This window comes from Nanorana parkeri, unplaced genomic scaffold (assembly GCF_000935625.1).
Source record: "Nanorana parkeri isolate BGI_ZX_2015 unplaced genomic scaffold, ASM93562v1 scaffold213, whole genome shotgun sequence".
NCBI lineage: Eukaryota > Metazoa > Chordata > Amphibia > Anura > Dicroglossidae > Nanorana > Nanorana parkeri.
Window position 1 is genome coordinate 870,406 of NW_017306481.1, and position 26,259 is coordinate 896,664.

The following is a 26,259-nucleotide window of genomic DNA, read 5'->3' on the forward strand; positions in this document are numbered from 1 at the left end:
GTTCCTCTGCACCGCGATCGAGGCAACAGTAAGTGAGACAGGGCCCGGGCTTATTGTTTTGTGTGAACAACAAGAATCTATTGCTGCAGTGTATTCTATATGTACTGTACATGTACAGTACATATTCCCAATACACTGCAGCAATAGATTTACAATTCTGACCTGCTAACATGAATAGATTAAATGATCCATAGTAGATAATATGTACATTACATGTAGTTGTACTATGGATCATTTAACCGATTCATGTTAGCAGTGCAGAATTGTGAATCTATTGCTGCAGTGTATTCTATATGTAGTACATGTACAGTACATATAGAATACACTGCAGCAATAGATTTACAATGATCTCCTGCTAACATGAATAGGTTAAATGATCTGTAGTACAACTACATGTTATGTACATGATATTTAAGTAGCCACAGGCCAGATTGCATATAGTTGCCATGCTCTGTCCCGATGAAGAAAGATTGTTACAATTAAAAATATTGAGCTTCATGCTAAAAATATAAACGGTATTATCACTAAATATGCAGTTGCGTTTCTTATGTCTCTGCACTGGCTCCCCTGAGCAATAACTTATGGACAGGTACAGACATAACTCACCTGTCTACAATAGCCAGGGTACACCCCTGTTCCAGATTGGGTCTGACAGTCATTAAGGTGGAACATGCTTGTGTTGTATGCTTCATTTCTCCATGATGTTCCTAAAGGTGCACTAAATTAAGAGTATCTCTAGGCAAAACCAATATTTTTTAAAAATGTTTGGATAGATTGTGGAAGGGTTAGGCTCTCTTCAGTTTTTATTTGCTGTACAGGTGAAACTCGAATAATTCGAATATTGTGCAAAAGTAATTGCAGTAAGTGCTGCAAAAGGGGCCCAAACCAAGTACTGAGTACATATGCATGCTTGTACTTTTCAGAGGTCCGATATTGTTCTATGTACAATCCTTGTTTTATTGATTGCATGTAATAATCTACTTTTTTGAGGTTGTGGATTTGGGGTTCTTGGGGTTTTCATGAGCTGTAAGCCATAATCATCACAATTATGACAAATCACGGCTTGAACTATCTTGATTTTCATGTAATGAGTCTCTCTCATATATTCGTTTCACCTTTTAAGTTGCATTAGTGAAATAAATGAACTTTGCACGATATTCTAATTATTCGAGTTTCACCTGTATGTGCCTCCAATGGGGAGATTCACCCCTCGATTTGTGCTTGGTGACCATTGTCGCACAGAATGAAATGGGAAATCAAACATTTTATAGTTGCTGCCAGAACAAAAGGTGAGGTGAAATGTTTCAATGGGGACATCTGTTCCGGAAGCTATTGTCTAAGGTGATACTTCCACAAAACGAAAGCAAATTTCTCCCATGGTACACAGACAACAAAAAAGGGGCACCACAATAGCTTGCAGCACTGGAGTTAACCAGACCAAATCCCGGTCAATACACTATCTGCATGGAGTTTGCATGTTCACCCTGTGCTTGCATGGGTTTCGAGTTTCCTCCCACATTCCAAAGACATGCTAAAAGGTTCATTGACTCCCAGCTTAATCAGCCCTAGTGTATGTATGCATGTAAGATAGGGACCTTAAACTGTAAGCTCCTTAAAGGCAGGGACTGTGTGAATGTACAGTGTGTGTAAGTTGTCACTGCTATATAAATACCTGTATTAAATAATGTGCTGATAAAAAATGTGTTCCCTCACCCCTTCTAAACTTCTCTGGCTGCTGTGCTTGGGTGGGGTGGGCGCTCTGAGTTCACCCCAGCCTGCACAAAACTCTGACGCCATGCCCTCCTCCTAACACCATTGGTTGTAGGGAGGTGCATTTCCCGCCCCAGAGCTTTAGGAAATGGCCCCGCCGCAACTTCCAATTGGGTTTGGAGGGGGAGGTGGAAGTCTTGGGTGAACTGAGCACTAAGCCCAGCCTAATCTTTCCTTCATACCTTTTGGCTGGTAAGTTTGAAATTGCCTACCCAAAGAACTTGTTCATAGTTGTTACAAATACTGATTTCTAGTATTAGAACCCCAGTGATTCCTCAACTAAATAGGGTAAATTGTGAAGCTAAAGATGCACTTATTTTTTCAGCCTAATGTTGCAGAGTAGATGTGTAGAATTTATGTATTTCTCCATATGAAACCATGTTTTTTTTTGTTTTGTTTTACAGAAGGACCCTGTTAAGGAGTATGAAGGCTGAAGACAATAAAGTTTTTTTTTTATTTTTATACAGGAAAATTGGATGACCCTACACCAGCTATATGCCAAATTTTTCATAAAAGCATAACACAAAAGGTTAATTGAGACCTTGACGGGTTTAATGCACATAGGTGCTCAGTCATAGAGTCAATTCATGTCTTGTGTTATGTTTTTGTGAAAGAATAAAGAAAGAGTTTCAACAAAGCTGAATTCATCCAATTTTCCTGTATAGTGCTTGTCAGCAAACAAGCTGGATGAGCAGGCAAGCATGGACTATCCCGCAGAGGCACACTGCTCTGCTTAACTTGTATGGATCAAAGTATTATGTGTCCAGCATTTTTAATATGTTAGTCATTGGAAGATGAAGAGTTTTGCATACTTTAATTCTTTCTTTCTACTGGCCATGCCTACACAGTGATTCCCAATGAACATTAACTGGAACAGCCTCAAGACATAGCCCCAAAAATATATATGGGGATATATATATATATATACACAGGCTCGGCCAGCAGAAAGAAGATTTTGGACGCTTTCAGATGCTGCTGTAAAGCAGGCTATGGTTATGGGGCACAGATAAGTATGTATTTGTGATGGGGTTGCTTTCTGCAGGTCAGGGGGTCTAGTCAGGGAGGATAAGTGTACTTTCTCTGAAGTACAGGTAACCTTTAAGTGTCAGGGTTAGGTGCAAGTGTTAGGGTTAGGTTCAGGGTTACAATTACGCATTAGGCTTTGGATTAAGTGTTAGGGGTTAGAGTAAACATTAGGTTTCAAGTGAGAGTTAAGCTGGTCATGTACCCTGCTATCTGAATGTGCCACCTCTATTCAGTCTCCTTTAAATCTAAAAAAACTATATAGCAACGATCCCACCTAAGCAATCCACTAAAGTTCTATCTAGTCAAGTAGGCAATTATACCACATAACTGTTGCCTTATCTAAAGAAGATTGTTTAATTAGATTGCAAAGTGGATCGCCAACATAAAGAATGACTACATCCTAGAACAAAGATTTCATATATTGCAGCATATCAGTCCTTAGATGTGGTGGCTGCATTAGTTTTCTTTTTCTTTTTTTGTTTGTTGGGGTACTCTACAGGAGCCATGTGTTCGTGTGAGAGCAGCGGGCTGGATCTCCAGTGTGCTGCCAGCTTAACCTCTTGCCGTCCGCCCGTAGTAAAAAAACGGACGGACGGCACTGCAGCATCTGCGGGTTGCCGTCTCCAGACGGCAATTTTTTTCTGCTCGCGCGCGCCCCCTAGCGGGCACGCACGGGCAGAAAAGACCCGCTAAATGCACACACCCGTTACCGGGTGTTTCAGCAAATAACTAATTTACAAAAATCACGCACATACATATTATTTACTTGTTATGCAGCCAGACTGCCTAATAATTATATAATACATGGCTTTAATTGGGATTAATGTCAAATAAATACAAATGAAACCTTTTCTCAGTGTGCATTTTTCTTTATCCATGACTACTTTTACAATTATATTGCCTTTCCTTTATCACAGAAATTAGCTGAGAGATCTTACAGACAACACTACAATCTCTTTTCCTATACCACAATATATCTTTTATAAATGGTCTTTTTCCGTCTTTCATTTTTAAGATGAACTTTACAGAAAAGCAAACCAATCTGTGTTTCTTTTATATCTATTTTTGGTCTATTCATTTGGAAGCCAATTATGTTGGCGAGCAAAATGATTTTTGTTCCTTTTATATCAGCTGCCGACACCAGTGAACTGCTTTCCTCTGCACATATCTCAAGGACAATATGAGAAAAAAATGGAAGTACGTGTTTTTTTTTTTTTTTTAGAAAGGTTGGAAGCTGAGTTTAAGAACCCTTTAAAGCAAGACAGAATAGAAGGATAAACTATACTTAAACAAAATGGATTTGGTATGTTAGAGGCTGCTGTGTATTCTTACCTATTTATTTATCATCACAGCAGTGTTGTTTACCAAACACCACTTCAAGTTTGCTTGTTATAGGATGCTGTTGATGTGGAATTCACATTGTCCGCGGCAATAAGGTATTGAGGGCAAAGGACAGATTTTACAAATAAAGAACTGTTGCCTCAAAAAAACATGGTCTCAAAGTACATCTAAAGTCAGTGGAGTATTCAGGGTATGGAACATGCCCTGGGCACACCACTTGAAAGAGGGTGCTGCACCACTCAGCAGTAGGTATATTCTGCTGTGTTTGTGGAACATCTAAACAAAAAAGGCTTAGCAACCAGTATTACAACCAGGCCCTATTGTGCTGTCAGCCGTGAGATTCCTCAGCCGACAGCTACATGCAGGCCCGGATTTCCCACAAGGCCACCGAGGCCCGGCCAAGGGGCAGCTACATGTAAACAAAAGGCTGGAGTTTTGTGACATCATTGACCTAATAAGACCCCATGGCCATATTCAGTCAATGACATCGCCAGCAAACCGGACCCTTTGTTTATATTCAGTTGCCAGACCAGGAGCTGCCATTTGTGTCAAGAGGTCCATCAGGTTAGGATCGTTGTGTGCAGTCAGTGTGTTTTTTGTTTTGGCAGCATTTTTCATCATGTTAGATCTACGTCGCTGGACAATGTAATTGATGATGGATGTGCAGCATGGAACTTTTTTTAACAAAAGCTTGTCAAAAGTGTCAGTATCTTTATTTACATTGTCATGTATTTTATGAATGAGCAGGGGTACAATGTATCCCTGGGTGGGAAAGCCGGATATATTAAAGGGGGCTTCCCAATTCCGATAAGATCCCTGCCCAACATCATTCTGGTGACCGGATGTGGGGAAAGGACCTTGTGCAATGCAGGAAAATGCAACTCAAAAGACATGGTGTAAAGAGGCAATGAGCCCTCAACCTTTTCTGCTCCATTCAAATCTGTCACATGGCAGCACTCCCAACAAATTCAAGTTTGGAAATGTATCAGTTGAATGAGCATTTAGATATTTTGTAATATTAATGTCTTAAGGGGAATTTTTCTTTTCAAACATTTAATTAAGTGTTTTATATACTAAACATTTGAATACAGTAGATATTAATATTTCTACTATCACAAAGGTTCATGTACAAAATAGAATAAAAATAGCATACCTCCTAGATTAGTAGTTAGAAAGGTTCACACAGTAAGCTTATAACAGTGATATTAAAAAAAACAGAACCTTCATTAAGAAGATATTGAGATAGAACCGGTGAGATGAGCAGTGTGTTATTTTATTTAAAGGAAAACACCACTTAAAAAAAAAAAAAGAAGATAGCACATATAATTGCTACACAAGCCATTTTAAAATTATTTTACGTTTTTAAAAATTAGGTTTCCATTTAAAATAGCAGCTACTGTAATTTTCTAAAACTGTCAAAAAAATTTAATGCAACACGGCGACCTTGAGGTGTCATGTACATAGTTGATGTACAGAATGCCCACAGAAATTGAATTTTCTGCTTCTGTGATTGGCTGACTGATTTTGACCATGTCTGCACTAAGATACAAGTAACATTTTAGGCATTCCTTGCAATGGAATTTATTATTTGGTGACACACTCCCTAAGGCTTAATTACTACTAAAGGATGCAACTTTCCTTATTAGAACCAGGGCCACCATTAGGAATCATGGGGCCCCGTACAGTCTACCTGGCAGGGCTCCCCACTCCCCATTTACATATACATGCATGCCCTACACACAAGTGTTTATGGCGGGGGCGGAAGGGTTGCTGTTCATTTTTTAAAATTTAATATTTATTTACTTTTTTTGCCTTTTAAAAAACATTTTCACTTAACTTGTGCTATCATAAAGTGGCTAACAAGCCCTATGTGACAGCATTTGAGATGACAGTTTCTTTATGAAGACATTAGGGGTTTAAAAGACCCTCGATGTCTCCATAAACTACCTCCTGCCTTCCAATACACAGGATTATGCTTGGTCGCCTGTTTCCCTGGCACTTTCAAGCTTGTGACAGCTCTGAAGCCGGAAGTGATGAGAACACAGTGCTTCTTGCTTAATTCATCAAAGAGAAGATCGCGCAATAGACTTCCTTGATCTGCTCCCGCTCTCCATCCTGACACCATTTACCGTGGTCCTGGGCCCCCCAGAGGCGCATGGGACCCCAAAAATCACGATTGGGAAGTGCGAAGGGGGGCGGCAAAATTGCAGGCTACTTGTACTTGACAAGTTGCGCAGGCTTGGGGGCAACTGTTTGGGCAACCCCTGATGTGCCCCCCTGCTTTTATTATAGGGGGCTAGACCCAGTGCAAGAGGGCTGGCTCTACTCCCTATTGGCAGCCCTGATTACAACATATAAAGTCCAGCAACTGATTATAATGAGTCAGGAATCAGTTTTGAGAGGACATGGTGAAACAAACTGCTATTTCTTCAAAACAGAAACATGTAGGAATCTGCATCAAAGTTTGGTAAAATGTTCCAATGTACACTAATCGCCAAGAGGGGATTGATTTTTTTTCTCAGCAAAAGTGAAGTTACTCTTCCAAGGGTCCATATTTTTTTTTAACAAAGTCTGATTTTCCAACATTATACTGCAACAGTGGTCCACATTCTTGATAAGGGAGGCTCATGTGTGCCCCCCCCAACATCACCAGATGGCTGCATAAAATATTCAGTTACTGATTCAGGACATAATCATAGACAGGAGAGATTACATGAGACTGCTAGAAACCACTGTTATTAAAGCCTCTTTACCCTTTATCACTGATTCCATAATTTTTCTCTCTATTATTATTATACAGGATTTATATAGCGCCAACAGTTTGTGCAGCACTTTACAATATAAGGAAGACATTATAATTACAATACAATTCAAGACAAGATGGTAAGGAGGGCCCTGCCCTTTTAAAAAAAAACCTTGTGCCACATTTGAGGTTTCCCTCATCAATATCCATTATAAAAGAAAAGAAAAGGAATGGACAGCAAAGACAAAGTAGGAAAGTGTGAAAGAAATAAACCTAAAACTAGTCAGTCTAATTAATATTTTTCTTCACCTAACTAATGAAACCACAGACTGCTGTCTTTAGGGGTACAGAGGGCAGCACAATAAGTTACAAGGGGTCGCAGGTTGGCCACTAGGGGTATAGTTTGTTTTTAATTTATTCAGGATAGCTAAGACGTGACCAGTTCAAGACTTACCACTGGTGACTTCCATTAATGTGACGATGTCGCTGCCAGCAAAATAATGTGATTGATATTTGAGATATGAGAAATGTTTTTGCTGCAGATAGTAATGTGAGGGGTTTTTTTCAGCTTCAACCATAACAATCAGCACGAGAACCAAGCCCGTGGCTAGCAGACAGAAGTATTTTTCAAGTAATTAGGCGATATTCCTTCTGACCTGCATCAAGCAGTATATAACATGTTCATCCATCCATGGAATATTGATTTGACATGATGGCCTGGCTTTTTAGTACATTAGGAACTTGAACCGTCTTTATTTATTCACAGCAGTTCTCAACAGACACAATTTTTCTTGTAAATCAAAAACAGCAACATTATTATTCAGTTTTGGGATTTTCAAACATATCAGTCGGGGAAACCTCAAGCAGTAACTGAAGATAACAAGTGATTTTATCGAAGTATGGGATTCGCAGTTTGAAATGGATAAAGGGAATGTAGATAATGATGCTGCTGAACATAAACAGTAAGGCGTAAAAATACTGCACTTTTGGAGACTGTATAATTGGAGCCAGGACCAGAAATGCCGACACTCCAACAACAATAAAGGCAAGTGGAAGAAAGACCTGTAAACAACACAAACATATTGATTATTGTACGAATGTACCCTCTATTTGGAGTCATCAAAGGCTTTATATAAGGGTCACTTCCCAACGAGGTACTGTAACTATTTCTGACCCAGTTTTTCGTGCCTGTGTTTTTTTATGTAGGTGTTTGTTTCTAGCCCTATGATGTAGACATAACACAATATGATTTTCATCTGGGATAGCAACACACACAAATAAATACATTTAGATAATAAAATAAATTAGCAGCATTTCCATGGTGCCTTCAAGGAAGCAAAATCAATTGCTAACTTGTTTGTTCCTTGCAAATTACTTTTAAAGGAAAATAAACTAAGAACTAAATATAAGTAATAATGTGAGAAAATCATTCCGGAGATTTTGAAAATATATTAAAAAAATTGATAATATGATATGATTTATGAAGTATGGTTCTGTTTCGCTTTATTTTTTCATTCTTTGTATCTTGGCTAGTAAAGACAAGTGTTTAATGTGGATAATTAGATCTGCTTCAAAGAGGAACTTTGACAAACAAAACAAAATTGAATTGGAAGCCTTCAACATTTCAGCTGTGACTTATTGACAAAAATATCATTGGACATTCAACCCAGGGAAACATTAATCTTTCTGCAGCTCTTCAATAAAAGAATGCTTTAAAGGAAATGTATGGTGTATTTTCTGTGAGCACGTATTATGAGTTATTAGGTTTATTGTACATTAATTTTATAATTATAATTAATGCTCAAATCATGCTTTTTGTTATTGTATTAAATGCAGAGATATGTAGATTAGACATTAGAAACAGATTAGCTGAGATACTAAAATAAATGCCCAAGGCCACATTCTCATGGCGGTTTTCGACCGTACACCGAAATAAATGGGCATAAATCTTAAGCAGGTTCCACAGATGTTTGCGGTCATGAGCCACCACTCAGCCTAACAGTTGGTGTACAGCCCAATGCATCCAAGAATGAGGCCTAACTGCTTAGCAACAGTTGCAATAGGATGTCAGCCACACAGGGAGTATAATAAGTTTGCTAACTCATGGACATGCATTGTGAGAAGAAGCAGTAAAGCACAACCATTGTGTAGCACTGCACTGAGCAAATATGCCTGCCTCCTTGTATATAAATAAAAACAAACAGAAACAAGGTTTTAAAACATTAACCTATTGTAATAAGATTATTTGCATTAATTTGATTACTTTTATGTTCATGAGACTACACTTTCTCTTTAAAGCTGAACTCAAGGAAAAAACTAAATGCAGTTAAACAACAGATTTGAAAACTCCTATACTGGCCAAAAGATATGTAATCCTGTTTGGCCTGCCTTGTGATTCTAGAGTCCCTGGCATGCTTTTAGATATCAGTGGCCCTTTGTGGATCTATTTTAATCTTATGGCAAATGGAGGTGCATGCAAGGGATGCAGAATCACAGCACAGATTGATACAATAACGTATGAAAAATGCACTTGTATGTAACTGAGCCCCTACTTTGGCCATAGCCAAGCCGGTGACTCCACTTTTCTTCACTACTGTTAAGCAATGCAGCTTAGTCACTAGCCCAGCTTCAGTCTGCTGTTTAAATAGTGAGAGATCAACACCTTGATAACAAGATCATCCTACCAGCAAGCTGCCAGCGCTAGATTGGAAACACTGTGCAACAGAGGAGAACTGGATTCAGTAAGGGGGAGATTTACCCACCGGGCTAGTGCTAATAAGATACGCTAGGCTGATGACCCTAATAGGATATACTCCACTAGGTCAGACGTCGTGCAGAGTGAGACCTATAGTCAGTGGCACTTGTTAGGAATTATAGTAACTATGCTGCAGGCTATAGGAATTATATATGCTATATTATATATCTACCTACTACCTCTTCAGACCTGCAACCACAGCCTCTGGCAAAGGGACATTTTCCAGCACCACCTTCATTTGCAGCTCTGAGAAGTATGTGACCAAATGCCAAGCACTGTAGAGAAATTATTTGCATTTGGGCACATGACATCTCAGAGCTGCCGGTGATGCCATAAGTGAAAAGATGTGTCACAATAAACTATGTCCTTATAAATACCAACCAATCAATGAAGCACCATGTCACACTTTGCACATAAATCTGTCCCTGGCATGGATAGGCTACCTGGTTGCGTTTGCCCCCTAGGTCAAAGGTTCCCAGTCCTCCCTTGCTGTGAAAAGCTATAGAGCCTACCGCGTGGGGAACTGCAGAAAGCTAACATAATGATTTATTTAGGGATATGTCTGTGTGTGCCCTTTGTACCAACCGATTAGGCACACAGACCTTGCCTACTTACACATGAGGGCTATCATGCTGGCGATATAAGGTTGCAATTATAATTCACTCCAAGCCTGAATTGTGAGACAACTATTATAGAGCTTATTGTTCAAAGACTAAAGAAATCTTTGTCCAAGTGATACTATCATCATTAACATTATTCATATTTGGGTTTTTGTCTCACCTTGTATGGGCGCTCCAGATTGGGCTCCCTGAACCGAAGAACAATCAGGCTGATACAAGTTAGTCCAACGAGGAGCCAACTACAAAAGCTGAAGTAATTAGTCAATGAGAGAAGGTCAGAAGGTATGACAAATATGCATCCAATCAGCGTGGAGAGGATCATCGCTGGAGCTGGAGTCAAGTGACGAACATTGAGCATGGAGATGAGTGATGGCAAATGTCCTTCTTTGCTGCCAGCATAATTTAACCTCCCCAGCATAAACATGCCGCCATTGAGAGAACCGAATATAGAGAGGGCCACTGAGACAGGTATAATCCAGGACCATGTTGGGATTACTCTATCAGCCCAAGTAACCGAGACAGCAGCTGCAATGACAGAATGGTACAATAATGTTATTTTTAGCCAGCGTGTTCAGAATGTCAGAGTACAACTGTAAAATGGCTGCAGAAATCAAAAGCAAGTTTTTCCATATTTTCTGCCTTGTACAAGTACTCCTAAATATTTTCTGAACAATTGCATATACCCGAATACATGACTAGCACATTTCCTTTAAGGGGGAAGTACAGTGAATTTTCATTGAGTAGCTTATTTTGAGTTATCATTGCAATGTTTAAGGGCCGATTCATGCCACAAACCACAAGCGGTGATGCTCTGAAACACACTGAATCACATCCCAGCCGCCTCCCTGCGTTCATGGGTGGGAGGGGACGTGGTGGTGTGTTGAAGTAATTGGCACCGCTTTCACGCTCCCCGCCCACAGTGAGATCGCCCGCACCTGATCGTGTGGCACATCAGTGCCTGTGATCCGGTCCAGTGCAATCTGCAAAAATAGTACTTGCAGCATTTTTGCAGATCACACTGGACCGGAACACAGGCACTAAAGTGCCATGCGTTCAGGTGCGGGCGATTGCACTGTGAGTGGAGGGCGTGGCTGCAGTGCTATTGACCTCAATGCACCGCTACGCCCCTGAACGCAGGGAGCTGGCCAGAATGCGATTCAGTGCGTTCCAGAGACTGACCGCTCTGAAGCGCACTGTTTGTGTTGTGAACCGGTCCTAAAGCTGAAGTTTAATCCGTTTATATTTGGCCTTGCCCTGGTTCCTCCTTCCCACATCAACACTCTGATATACATTTTAACAAAACCTTTAGATTTTCATTGCATACATTTTTTTTAGACCCCATTGGTTCTCCTTCTTTTTGTAATGCAGACAGATTAAGTCTGGTGGGAAGGGCCAGCAGGCAACTGTATAGCTTCCTGAAAACATCACTTCTTAGTGCTCCTTTCAAGAGCCATCAACCCTGATACAAGGAGTTGGATGACTCTTGGCAGGGGTTACGTGCCTGGGTATTTTTGCTGGCTGAAGAAGTGGTGGGCACTTTGGAGAGATGAGTATCAGTGGCCACGAAGGGGGGAAGGCCTTTTTACAGTCAATGTTACTTTGTCCTGAATGGGCAAAGTGACAGTGTTTCTTTAAAATCATTAAAAAAGGCAACCTACGTATATTTCTCATGACAGGTTTCCTGAAAATGGTGTAATACGGGCTTGTTGTGGCATTCCCTCTGCCTCACTATGTTAGGTTACACAAGCAGTGGGGAAGCCCGCTGCTGTGTAACCTAACATAGCTGTCAAAAGCCGGATGAAGCACCGCTTGTAATTAACAGGCAGAGCTCTGTCCATGGCAGGTTACACACCGGGGAGGCTTTCCCTGCTGTGTAACCTGTTACAAGCCACTCTGGATGGAGAAAAAGCTGTCAGCTTCAGACTTGAAGGTGACAGCTTTTTCTTCCATAATACAAGGTGAGGCTCTGCTTTACCTGCCCACTTGACCGCACATCCCTGCTGTAACACCAACTTAGAGTGAACTAACACAGCTGAAGAAAAGCTGCAGAACCAGGTCTGGTCTTTGATTTTGAATTGCATCTCTTCCTCAATACAAATTAGTAAACTAAACCTGAAATTTTAGTCCATAACAGGAGTAAGCTTGGAGTGGAGACTACTTTACAACACACACAGGGACACTGGAGAACAAAAAATAGTTACAGTGTCAGCACCAATTCAGAGATGATTTAATGATCTACAGCTGAGTGATACACAATAATGTACAGTTTTGTTCATTTTAAATTACTTGAATGCATTTTTAAGATTTAAATTCTGAGCTTAGTGTCACTTTAAGACTGGCACAGAGGCTTAAAAAATGGTATAGGAGGCCAAATCCAAACATCTCTTGCATCTGACCATAGAAAATCTGCAGATAATCTATAGGTGTATGGCCTTTATTCTGCTTTCCTCTCCTTTCAGTAACAACTGTCAGTGCTTTGAAAACTCATATGTGGTCAATATCCTGGACATTGCCAATTGATAGCACATCCATCCCTGCCAATTGCCTCAAACAAGAGCTGTTACATGAACCCGAACTGTGCTGCTGCTTGTTACATGCTCTCTATAGTCTAGTATATTCAATTGTATTTGTATTTGAAGCATGAATAAATAATTTGCACTAGGTCGCCTGTGGCTGATTTTGTTTCTCAGTTTTGTTGAATTTCCGCCGGCCTTAAATCAGGCCGCTAGGCTTTTAAAAATTGCTTAGAACCCCCCAGTGGATGGTGGGTTGATAAGATTGCTTGAAGCTAATATCTGGATTTGTTCCTGCAAGGATCTTTAGGCTGTTTGAGTCCACCAAACAATAATGAGCATTTTTTTGTTTTATCATTTAGAATGATTTGTATTTACATGAATCTGTTAGTAAGGCATATCGGGGTTGATTTACTAAAGAAAAAAAGAGATGTTATTCTGTGTTGAGGATGTTTAATAGGCTTGGGGGCCTGCTGATGCATGCTGGGAGTATTATTAAATATCTAAAGCACTTCCTGGCACATGGTTTTTCCTCTGGGGTTTTACCGTGAGAGGATGCAACAGTAACATTTTGTCTTATACTAGGCCTTAGAGCCAAGGAACCTACAAGGATCCCCCCTCCTGGGAGGGAACCTTGAAGATATTGGTTACCGACACAGAGAGTTCTCCCCAACATGGGAATGGTGATTTGAGTGAGTTTGAAAGCACCAGAGGAACTTTTTCAATGCTGTCCTGCCTTGAATTCTAAGAGATACCATTTAAACCTCAGTTGTCAAGGAGCCACTTTAAGATTTCCGAGTGCAGCCAGTGTGAGAGGGACCAAAAAGGTTAGAAAGACTTGCAGAAGACCAAGAATTGTGGTTTAGGTAGAATCTATGGGTATTCTGTGCTCGTTTCTTACGATTTTACATGACTAGTGCAAAAACATCATTTAAAATATAAAGCAAAGTGACATAATTCTGACCATTCAGAGGACAAGAACATTTGTGGAATCATGGCAGCTTTAACCATATGGGCAAAATAGTACAGTTGCCCTGTACCCCCTCAGCTACCTTTAACAATTCATTCTGTATTTAAAATCTTGCTGATACATTTGGGCAAAGCCACTTTCCACCCCTTTTTGTCTCTTGGACAATGGGGCTGTCCATCATAGTAATTGGCCAATAGGAATGTGAGGGGCCAGGATGTAGTTAACAATTGTATGGAGGCCTGAAACTAGATGTAGGCATAATGCTCCTACTGTTATCTTTAAAGGGTCATTAAACCCTTGCGTGTTTTTGCATACACCTACTGCTAGCAAGCAGTAGACATATGCAAAAACATTTTTTTTTTAAAGTTACCAAACAGGTTTAAACTTACCTGTGTCTTCGCTGCGCACTCCTATATGAAGATCTGAAAATTCTCTGGCGGCCGCAAAGGATCATGGGGCGGGCGCATGCGCGGTAGAGATATTCGGCCAGGAGAAGAGGAGAGGCAGAGGGTAAGTCAATACAGCAGCGTACATGCGCACAGACTCCGTGGGACAGGAAGAGACAGGACTCAGTGCTGGATCAGAGACCAGCACTAACGCTGGAGGGACTCCTGAAAACTACTAGAAAGAAGAAGATGATCGGATCAAGAGGCATCATTAAAGGTAAGTTCTTAAAGCAGCAGTGGGGGGTGGGAGGGGAATGTTTGACTTTAACGTCACTTTAAGTATATCCATATTGCAACATACATAACAATTAATAAACTGACAGCAAGGTCACCAGTGATACATGAGAATTACATGTAATACATACAGCTATTGAATCTTTTCAAGAACTTAGTGAACAGATGGTTTGAGTTGTTAAAAAAAGAAAAAAAACAGGTCACTGCAATAAAATGTTGAGATCAATTTTTAATTGAACAGGGCTTCAGAATTCCTTTATACCCTTTCATGCAGTTCATTGAAAGCATAATTAGTTGTAACACCACAGGAAGTAAAGCTATTCAAGTACTACTTCATGACACAACGGTCATTAGTGTAGGAAGCATTATTATTAATGTAGTAAGAAGAGGATATGCAGGATAACATCGCAGAGACTAGGCATAACATTACAAAAGGTTGACCTGCATCTAAATTTAAGACTTTGTGAGCTGGGTTATATTTAAGGAGCTTGTGTAGTTTGGCAAGGTCCATCTGTACAAGACGGCAAAAATAATAGTCATGGTCATCATTACCCACGTGTACACAAGGCACAGAGCCTTAGTAGTTGTAAGCAGCAAGCTTGCTGCACGGGGCAACAACCTTTTTTGTTGTTGTTGGGGGCACTGTTACCAGGGTCATTGCAACTGCACCAAAATAATAAATGGCACTGAATTTCCATAATTCAGAGATTCATCTAGGCACTGAAGCAGGAGTTGGCATCCATATTTTTTTGTTAAGCCTGTATTCCTCCATTCACTGTGGTCGAACAAATATCCTGCTGTGTTTGTTGAATTCTAACAGTGGCACTCGCTACTGTCAGAATACCCGAACAGTGCTTGCAGCTAATTTGCTCCAAGCACTGCTTATCCAGCAATTTTTCAGCCAACAGTGAAATGAGCCGCACAGTATGTTACAGCATGTCACAGACAAAGAGAAATTAAAAATTCCCTTCCTGGACTCATGCACTGTTATATTATTCCTTAACTTATTCCTGTACTCACCTCCTATTTTATTTTCCTCTACTTTGATGATAACCTAGGTCGTATGCTGGGTACAAACGGATCGAATTTTGGCCAATTTAGCATGAATCAGCCAAATATCAATCCGGGGTGACAAAAGTCAAATTTAGATTGTTAATTTCAATTGCTCATTTCACAGTTGGCTCCTCTTTTACCTTGTAGGTACATATACCTTATTTCTGTGATACATGACGTGCAGCTGTTTTAGCCACGATCGTGTTCACAAGCATGGGTGGAATCGCAGCGGGAAAACGCGCAATCCGCCCTGCCATTGGAAAATAATGGCACTCTCAGCACGATAGATACACACCTATACGACTTCTGACCGCTCGGCAATCCGCACGAAATCAGGCACAATTGCAGCGCAGTGGGGAGTCGCATAGGTGTGCACCGGCCCATATAGTAGAGTTGTAAAAATAAGTATACCATTACTTACCACCTTAAACTATATGTTTTGTAAGAAGTTTTACTTTAAACTTACAAATATCGAAGAAGCATATGACGCTAAATTCTCTACTTATTTCTGAAAATAATGTACCTGAGGATATAAGCTCTCTGGGTGTCAGGACGGTAAGGTATGAGATGTTCACCAGCAAGTAGAAGACAATGATAGCACACATGGCTGTAATTACACTCCGAGGAATATTCTTGCTTGGGTTTTTTATTTCCTCTGGAAAACAGAAACCAAAATTAATCAATAAAATGTACTGCAACCTTTGTCATAGGAAAATGCTGAACAAGTGATCTATGGTTCAGGTGAAAGAAACCATTTGAACATTCAGGCTTTCTATCATATGTTTCTGCTGCCTTGAATATTTTCAATCTTTAAAAGAAGAACATTGGATAACAACACAACTTTTCAATCCTAAAGTGACACTGAACTCAGAAGTTAAAGCTTAAAAATGCATTCAAGTACCTTAACTATTAGCAAAATGTATCTTATTTGTGTATCACTCAGCTGTAGATCCTCAAATCATCTCTGAATTTGCGCTGACACTGTCCTACTTTCTGGAGGGTGGCTACTTTGGTTCCCCATGGTCCCTGTGTGTGTTATAAAGTAGCCACTGCTCCAAGATTGCTCCCGTGATGGATTACAATCTCAAGTATAGTTTACTAATTTGGTTTGAAATTATAGTCTATCATGGGAGTGAGCTTGGAGCGGTGGCTGTTTTACAACACACAGTGACCATGAGCAACAGAAGTAGCCACCCTACAGAAGGAAGGACAGTGTCAGCACCAAATCGGAGATGATTTGAGGATCTACAGCCGAGTAATACACAAATAAGATACAGTTTTGTTAACAGTTAAGGTAGTTGAATGTATTTTCAAGACACAACTCCTGAGTTTAGTGACACTTTGATATCTTGGGTATTGCAGGAGTGTAACTGCAAATCATGGTGCTCTGCAGCAAAATATTGATGGGCTCCCTTGCTGCTTAACACTCCAACAGTGTACTTAAACTCCCCTATCAGGTGCATCTGGAACTGTTATTTTACCTCTTTCTCTGGTTAAACTACAAATATATAGCTTGAGAGATAGGGTGTACAGCTTCAGGGAGAGTCATCTCAAATATTTGCTATTACATGCCCCATCATCAGTAGACATGCTATATTAGTAAATGGGCAGTGGAGGAGTGGCTTCTTCTCTTCTCTGCCTTCTTATGCCCTGTATAGAGCCTTGTCACTGACCGCAAAATCAGTCAACCAGACAGCAAGACCATACACATACTGTATGCAGCACTAGAGGGATATATATCACTCTATGAGCTAGAGGAAAGAGGAGAGATGGCTGCCTGTTTAAGAAACAATTTCTTGATGATGGCGTAGTTAGAAACATGGCAGACCTTGTAGGTAGTGGTCAGCTAATGCTTTTTCTCTAGTGTTGGGTAGAATGGGGAAGGGTTAGAACCCTGGTAAGGTTTTTATTGTTGTGTCCTATTAAAGAGATCCCTGTCCCCAGGAAATAAGAAGGGGGGAAACAATGGGGACACTATTTCCTGTGACAACTGTAAGAGGTCAAATTTATTCTGACTTTGGGGGAAGGAAATCCACTTATTACCTCTTCTGTTACCAGGACAGGAAGGGGTGGGGGTCAACTCATCAGGAGCACAGACAGCAATTTAATCCTTGCAAGGATTCAAATCCTTCCCCCTTCTATCTAAAACCAGAAATATGTTTTGGCTGGAATTCCACTTTAATCTTCCAAATTGACTAAAATATAAATTTGACATATTTTTACATACAGTCAAGTTGTTTCAATTGGTAAACTTTTTATTTTAAAGTTATTTATAGGATGAATGCTTGTGGTATTGTTCTTTAGCTCCAAGTATCCCAATATACTCTCTTTTCACAAATTCCTGCACATGCAGAGGCGGTGGAGCAAACCCCCAACACTTCCAAATATAGCAAAGTGAATTAATCCAACTTGTTTAAAGAAGAACTATACACTTTGCAGAATAACCTGAAAACAGATACAGTTTCTTTCAGATACCCCATGCATACCATTGTAGTTAATGTAAATGTAACTGAAATCAGCTGTGACTAATTCTGAACAATGTGGTTTTATTGTGGCATAGGCTTTGTTTGTCTGACATCTAAAGTTAAACAGACAGGTACACAATGTACAAAACAACACAAATATCCAAGAACATTTTAGCGGACCTGATTACATCTAATTATAGCTTTACAATACGAAGTGTTGCTACACCGAGCAATTATTGGCATGTATACAATGTTATAGTTGAACATATGTACACTTAGTAAGAAAGCGCTCAGCTGGAAAGCTAATTCCTTTCCACCTAGGGGGTAAACAGTCTGTGTTGTCGATTGTGCAATTAAAGTGCAGCATATTTTACTTTGCCATAAAATGCACTTTAAAGCAATGAGTCTCATTTACAATATCATTAGAGAATTTCCCATCTGTGAATACATGCTGGAAATAGCTTCCCACTTAAATTCATCAAACCACATACCGGAGCATTGTCTTAATAAATTAAAGCTGGCAGAAATAACTGATTGGATAAGTTTAGGAAAGCAGTTTGCGCTATGAGATGAAAAACTTCCAAGTGTTTAAATTTCAGTATAGACCAGAACTTTCATCAGTTATTTATCCAGTGAACCTTACAATCCAATATCCTTATAAACAGCCGAAGGCCCCTTTCACACGGGTGCCCTCCATTCCGATCAGCAGGGGATCCGTGCACAGATCCCCTGCTGATCGGAGCAGTATGGAACGAATGTCACTTTTGTGACATCCATGTCCATCCAGTTTTGGAGGAAAAAAATGAACTAACTAGACCTATGTTAGGTCTATGGGCAGTTAAATGTGAGTGGATATATGTTTGTTTACATCCAATTACCCCCGATTCGCCATGATCAGGTCCACGAATATAGAAGTCTGTTCCATTTTATCTTCCAGATCTAGACACACTCAGGGGTAATCGGATGTAAATGGACGCACATCCATTTACATCCAAATATCCATAGACCATCATTGTGTTTACGATCAGGTCCTACTGAAAAATTATCAGAAAGACCTAATCAGAATGGCATGCGGAAGGAACCTTATAGACACGCCAGGGCCAGGTTAGGCAACAGTCAACATATAGTCTCATACAGACAGAGTTCAGGTTAAATTCTTATAACGAGCTCTGTGTTTAAAGGTATCATTGCTAACCACTGCACCAAGGAGCTGATATTAATGTATATTGATCTATTTTTTATACAGAAGGAATGTCCTGAGAAGTTACTTTTAGTGGTTACGGGTGGCCTGGAAACTCTGTATGATGAGTGTTGGCACGGGAGCAATAGTGGCAAGTTAATTGTGCTTTAAAATGTTAAAAGGCAAAGTATAGTTTATTTCTAGGGAGTACATATTTTGAATTATTATTATTGCAGGATTTACCATCTGTAGACCCATCATTTGTAACTGAACTGTTGGCTAACTTGTGGACTTTCATTGTAAGAAGCACTGCAAAGCAAGACACAGAGGCTGTGTATGTACGTAATGAGCAGATGTAGATGATACCATATACATTGTGTTTAAAATTTATACATAGACAAAACTAATTTTCTTTCAGCCTAGGGTGAAATAGGGCAGGAATAAAGACTTTGTCAATTTATTCTTTAATGCCTGTGTCCTGTTGGGGAGATTTCATTTTACTTCCTGTCCTGCAAAAAAAACAGGAAGTGAGGGAAAATCCACTTTCTGATTTCCAGAAGACACTACATGCTGGAATGCAGTGTTCTAGCCACCAACAGAGATGTGCTCAGATTGCATTGTGAGATGCAATGGGGGAGTGTGGTGCTCTGCTTATAATCAACTTTTTGTAGAATCCAATCTAAACTAGCACAGGTTTGAACTTTGAAAATCGCAATCATGCTCTGCAGACACTGGGTGGCTGCTACTAAAAACCATTTTATCTATAAACAGATACAGTGCCGGGATTGGCACAGATTAGAGAAAGAGGTACAGTAGTGGTCAGGAGAACAGGCCAAAGTAAATAAAAATTAACAAGATGAGCAGCAGTCTGATTGCTGATTTCCAATAGGCCTTGCCAACTGTCAGCCATAATCTGGAAGTAAGCAGTACAATCAAGCATTGCAATGAAATATGGAGAACCACTGCTGTAATGCTGAAGAGATGAGGAGATTGAGCAGGCATTCCAATTTGAGATATGACCGTAGGTACCAAATGGCACTGGTCACACACAATAGATAAAATGACTGATAAAGGTATTTGACAAACATCCCAACTGTCCCTCATTTGGAACCTAATCCCTCTGTCACTCTTTCCTCTTCAGTTGTCCCTCTTCTTGGTCTGATGTACAGATAGCTATGAAAAGGTAATATTTAACTGTCAAAAGTGTTATTATAACCTACAGCCTTTATCTTATCTCTTACTTATCTTGTTTGGTATTTCAAAAAGGCAGTATAAAGGAAAAGTATTAGAATTCTGGGTGTAATCAGTCATTTGTTTCATGTAAATAGGGGAGTGGGCATTAATGTGGCAGATGAGGTTTAATGTCGATAAATGCAAAGTAATGCACTTTGGAATAAAAAATAAACAAATGGGTTATACAATTATGGGTATGCCGCTGGGGAAGTCAGAAATGGAGAAGGATTTGGGGGTCATTGTAGACCACAAACTGAAAGGTAGTTTGCAGTGCCAGGCTGCTGTAAACAAAGCTAGCAGGGTCTTGTCCTGTATTAAAAAGGGGATGTATTGCAGGGACAAGTCTATAATTTTGCCACTTTATAGATCATTGGTTCGACCTCATCTGGAGTACGCGGTCCAGTTCTGGTCACCAGTACTAAGAAAAGATGTCCTTGAGTTGGAAAAAGTCCAGCGAAGGGCAACCAAACTAATTAGGGGTATGGAGGACCAGAGCTACGAGACGAGGCTACTAAATTCAAACATGTTCACATTAGAGGTGAGGAGATTAAGGGGGGATATGATTTCCATGTACAAAATGTTTAATGGTGGTAGCAACATTAGCGATAAACTGTTTAAAATTAACTCCGTTACAAAAACTAGAGGCCATCACCTAAAATTGGTGGAAAAAAAATTCCAGCACAAGGTGCGAAGGGGGTTCTTCACAGTAAGATCAGTTAGGGTCTGGAACTCACTGCCACAGGCGGTGATTTCAGCAAATAATGTGGAATTGTTCAAGAAACTTTTGGATGATTTCTTAAGGGACCGTAATATACAGGGGTACGGGTACTCCTAGAATGAGATCCTAATAGGTTGGACTTGATGGACTAATGTCTTTATTCAACCTCAAATACTATGTAACTATGTAACTATGTAAATTCTTCATGGTCCGCATACCTTGGGGATGTGGCAGAGGTGGGTCAATTACCTAAATACATTGTACTGGAAGGTGTCCCTCTTTCTCATCTCAGAAAGTTGGGAGATATGCCAGAATTATTGAACAAGATATGAAGCAGGAACAGCATGGACATGTGGTTTTATCTGTTCAGTAGTCTGCAATCTCTAATTGTGTCACTGTGTTTTATTAATAATCATTTTTTACCTACCTGACCTATGACTCAGCAAACAGGTCAGACGTAAATGTTCTCTAGTAGGACTGCTGTTTACAGCTTGGATACATATTTCTAAAGCACTGTGCTTCTAAATAGAACTTAAAATAGCTTACTCAATGTCCATAGTTCAGATAAGACTGACTGCTTAGTGCACTCCCGGGGTGGTGTTGTTAATGGTGGGTCAGTGTGCTGCTCCTATTTTGGTTGGACCAGGGTGTCCAACTGTAATACTGAACAGAAAAAAGGAGAGAGCAGGAGTGCAACTGCCTGGTGCCAGGTATTGGATGGAGAATGATGGGTGAATGAGGGTGTGTGTAAGTGAAGTGGAGCAGGGGGTGTTGAGCACTTACTTAGCCACAAACAGAGCACTTACTCAACACCCCCTCCACCACTTCACTTACACACACCCTCATTTACCCATCATTCTCCATCCACATACCTGGCACCAGGCAGTTGCGCTCCTGCTCTCTCCTTTTTTCTGTTAAGTATTACAGTTGGACACCTCGGTCCAACCATAATTGGAGCAGCACACTGGACCCCCATTGACCACACCACCCCGGGAGTATATGTATCCAAGCTGTAAACAGCAGTCCTACTAGAGAACATTTATGTCTGACCTGTTTGCTGAGTCGTAGGTCAGGTAGGTAAAAAAGATTATTAATAAAACACAGTGACACAATCAGAGATTGTAGACTATTGAACAGATAAAACCACATTAACTTGAGCAGTTGATTTTCATTAAATTAAAGGCAAGAGCCCATAGCAAAGATTGATCATTTTAACTGGGATGTCTGCTTTTATATTTCCTAGATATTAATGGATACCATGAACCCTTACTTGATTTCCTGCATGATAGTTCCCTTATGATTAATGGAAAACACTGATAAAGAATACACACAATTGTGTTTTTCCATGTAGCTTGGAACAGAACCAACAGCTTCAGGAGATCAGCAGCACCAAGATGCACAAAAGGATAAAAAAAAGTTAAAACAGTATTTTATAAAAGCAAAAATGGCAATTGTTTATGAATCACAGTGCTCTATTTAAGTTAGATGACATCTAGTTGGGGTTTAGATCTACTTTAACAAGCATGTCATATTTGATATATAATACACAGACATGGTCTGGGGAAAACATTTTCCTACATATACACTATAAAAGTAAATGCTTAATAATATTGGAAGGCATTACATAGCTTTTCTGGTATGCATCCTTTCACCTAAAACAGCTGATCATATTGAATATTACACTGCCTGCACAGGACAAGTTTTAAATAGATCAAGTTATTTCAGATTCAATTTGCTGATGTTCAGCTTGTATATAGGAGGAATAAAAATTATTTATTTGCTATGGAGCTAGAAATATCAGTTAAAGAATGACCAAAACTACCTGTGTTATGCAGTAGTACACGGACAGAACGCACCATCCAGAGAATTCCAATACTTCAGACTTCATTGAAATTCAAAGCAAATCCAGTATAACAGTGAATAAAAGTGTATAAAGCAACAAATACCAGCACTGCACACCCCCAACCAGCTACAAACTGTCACATGTTTCACCCGTAGGTTTATTCATAGAGGTTATTATTAACCTGTGTTATGCTTTATTGCATAACACTCAGGGGCATAACTGGAAATCGCAGGGCCCCATAGCAAAATTTTATATTGGCCCCCTTCCCAGCAAACTGCGCACGGGCTTGATGTGAATAGGCCCTTAGGCTCTGTTCACACATTAGAAGGTTTCCGCGCGTATTCGTATGTGCAGAAACATGCTAAACATAAAAAACAATACATTCCAATGTATCTAGTTCACACCTGCGCAACGTTCACGTAGTACGAAAACACTGGTCGCGCAAAAAAGTCCAAGCACGATAGTCTGCCGCAAACTATGGAATCTGCGCGTATGTTAATATTTGCGCGTTTTTATGCTGCGTGGAAAATGCAAACGTTATGTGTGAATGGTGCCTAACACTGCCACACCAATGAAAGCTGGGGAAATGGGAGGGAGGGTTATATTTTGTAACCCTACTTTCCCCAGCTTTACTGGGGTGGCAGTATTTTAAGTTATAAATACACTGCTACACTATAGAAGGATTACACTGTGCAATGTAACCCTCTTTCCAGAGTTTCTTTATTGTGGCAGTGTAAATATAACTTAAAATAACACTGCTACATCAGTGAAGCTGGGGAAAGTGGGGTAACAAATTATAACTCCCATTTCCCCAGCTTTCATTTGTTTTAGTGTAGAGATTACAACATTGCAGCCAACCAATAATCTGCCATTAACCATTTATTTGCCCCAGCCCACCATCCCCTTTAGAAAAGTGTACAAGTATCTTCCTGCTCCGTCTCCAGCTCTGTCTCCATCTCCTTTGGATTGGCTCGGCTACTGCCAAGCCAAAGAGTAGATCAATCCACCGCAGCACTTTTACACTGGCTGGCAGGAGGCAGAGGCACAGCAGTTCGCTAATACAGAGCGGTGCGTGACCATGGAACTAAGAAAAAGAAGTACCTCAGCCCTGCTCTTGACTGGGCCCCCCTTTGCCCCAGGCCCCACAGAGGCTGTGTGCATCACTATGGTGGTAGTTCTGCCACTGGTAACACTTCTTTTGTTCTGGATATGATTTGTTTGTAACAGTGATAAATAAGCTCTGGGCTGAATGATTTCAGCACAAAGCTTCCAATGCTAGAGGCCTAAAGAACGATACCATACTCTGAGATCAAACTAATAGTAAATCCCTTCCAAATTTAAAGGGGTTTAAAAGCCTCCGTTTTTTTTTTTTTGCCTATATCTACTGCTATCAAGCAGTAGATATAGGCAAAAAGTTTTTTTAAAAAACAACAACAGCGGTTTACACTTACCTTGTTTTCGCTGCGTGCTCCCGTCCGAGAAAACGAAACTGCTCCGGCGGCCGCAAAGCATCTTGGGGCGAGCGCATGCGCAGTTCGGATTCTTGGCCAGGAGACGAGCAGAGACGCAAGGTAAGTCTATTGACGCATGCACCCGCATGCAGACACCGCTGGATCGGAAGTGCCTGCAAGCAGAGAGGAGTCAGCGCTGGATCGGAGAGCCGCCGCACCGCTGGAGGGACAGATGAAAACATCAGGAAAGAAGAGGAAGATTAAAAGACATCATTTAAGGTAAGTGCTGACATTAACATTGGGGGGAGGGAAAAAAATTAGCCTTTAATGTCACTCTAAGCCCTAAAGTTAGCCTTTTCTTAACTCGTAGCTGTGTACATTAATTTCCTGCTCTGGGATCAAGGATTGCCAAAATTGCTGAGAAACTTTCCCAGCAGAACCGAAAAGAATGAAAGTCATGTCTAATGACCCAGCAACCCCAAAAAGTGATTGTTGTACCCAGCTGGTGCCCATCTGTACCAATCTAATTAAACAAAATATCTACAAATATTCATAAAAGAAATGACACATACCTGCCATGTAGTTTAGGTAGTTCCATCCTCCATAGGCATACAGCCCTTGATAAAAGGCCTCTGCAGTTTGTGCTGCATTTGGAACGTTTCCATTAAAAGCATCTTCAAAGGGTTTTGAAGCATATGGATTAGTTGCAAATTCGATGAAACCATAGACAATAATAAGAGCCAAGGCCATCATTTTGAGGACTGTGAATACATTCTGGACCCATGTGGCCAACTTGATACTCTTAGAATTTATGACTCCCAAAATGAGGAGAATTCCAATAGCTAAGGATTTCTTGAGAAGATCAGGTGGAGAACATCCGCCATAAAATGGACGACTCACATATTCGGCAAAGGTCAGGGCTCTGGCTGCATTGGATGATGGCCTTATAAACAGTGTTAAAGTCCAGATGGTGACAAAAGCTGGTATAGGTCCCAGTCCTCGTCTGACATGGTAATATTCTCCACCAGCAAACGGCAAAGATGAACCCAGCTCTGCATAACAAAGGGTGCACAATATGCACAACACACCACAAGCTGCCCAAATGCATAGTGTCACACCGATGTTGAGCTGTGAGTATTCCAGAACAGCTTTAGGAGAGACAAATATTCCAGCACCTATAATACTGCCCACTAGAAAGCTCACGCTATCAAAAAAGCCCAAACGTCTTTTCAAACAAACTTTTCCATCTGTTTCATTTGTGTTTTGCTCATGTGGTGGTGGCTCTGACTGCAGCATCTTGCTATTAGTCTTGCTAATAATGACAGAGGTGGCAAAGCAGTGACTGTTTAGTTAGGCACAGGTTTAAATGAGCACGTCTGCTTGTTCATTAAACAGGCTTCATAAAATGTATCACTCATTAAACATTATTACATGTTTTAATTAACCCAGGGACACATGTGTCCAGAGGACATAGGTACACAGGTTATTCCTCCTACAATCAAAGTTTACCTAAACCAACTGCATGTAAATGTATAGATGAATGACTGATTATGAGTGAACTTGCACCAAAGCATTAGAACAAGATATGAGTTGTAAAATAATCTAGTGATAATGATGGTCCTGATGAGAACAATAAACACATTGCTTGCAGTTCTCTACAGCATTCCCTATAATAAAATAAGTTACTTGCAGTGTTTCAAATAACTTTCTGACCTTTGTGATATGTATATGTTTCAGGAGAATAATTCTATATCAATGAGCTTCGTTTCATTAAAGGAAACCTGTACTGGGTGAAACTTGGAGGCTGCCTTTTCTAACCTGCTTCTGATAATACTAGTGACCTAGCTGTCCTTCAGCACTTGGGACAGATCTGAAACAAGCTTGCAGATCAGGAATAC

General features: G+C 40.3%; 1 protein-coding gene across 1 annotated transcript; it reads right to left on the reverse strand.

Annotated features, from left to right (window-relative positions):
- Positions 1-7,619: 7,619 nt before the first annotated feature.
- On the reverse strand, positions 7,620-25,689 carry LOC108786462 (solute carrier family 7 member 13-like). The gene is made up of 4 exons (XM_018555763.1): positions 24,934-25,689; positions 15,995-16,126; positions 10,416-10,780; positions 7,620-7,942 (listed from the first exon to the last, which is right to left on the reverse strand). Exons 1-4 carry the CDS (start codon positions 25,655-25,657, stop codon positions 7,697-7,699), a joined length of 1,467 nt encoding a protein of 488 aa, XP_018411265.1. The 5' UTR covers positions 25,658-25,689; the 3' UTR covers positions 7,620-7,696.
- Positions 25,690-26,259: the final 570 nt, after the last annotated feature.

Excerpts from the sequence above, each read along its gene's own strand:
- LOC108786462 (XM_018555763.1), bottom strand. The coding sequence starts at position 25,657 with ATGCTGCAGTCAGAGCCACCACCACATGAGCAAAACACAAATGAAACA. Across the intron at positions 10,781-15,994 it reads CAGAGAGCTTATATCCTCAG|CTGCTGTCTCGGTTACTTGG; the intron begins GTACATTATTTT and ends CTGTCATTGCAG. Across the intron at positions 7,943-10,415 it reads ATCTGGAGCGCCCATACAAG|GTCTTTCTTCCACTTGCCTT; the intron begins GTGAGACAAAAA and ends TGTTGTTTACAG.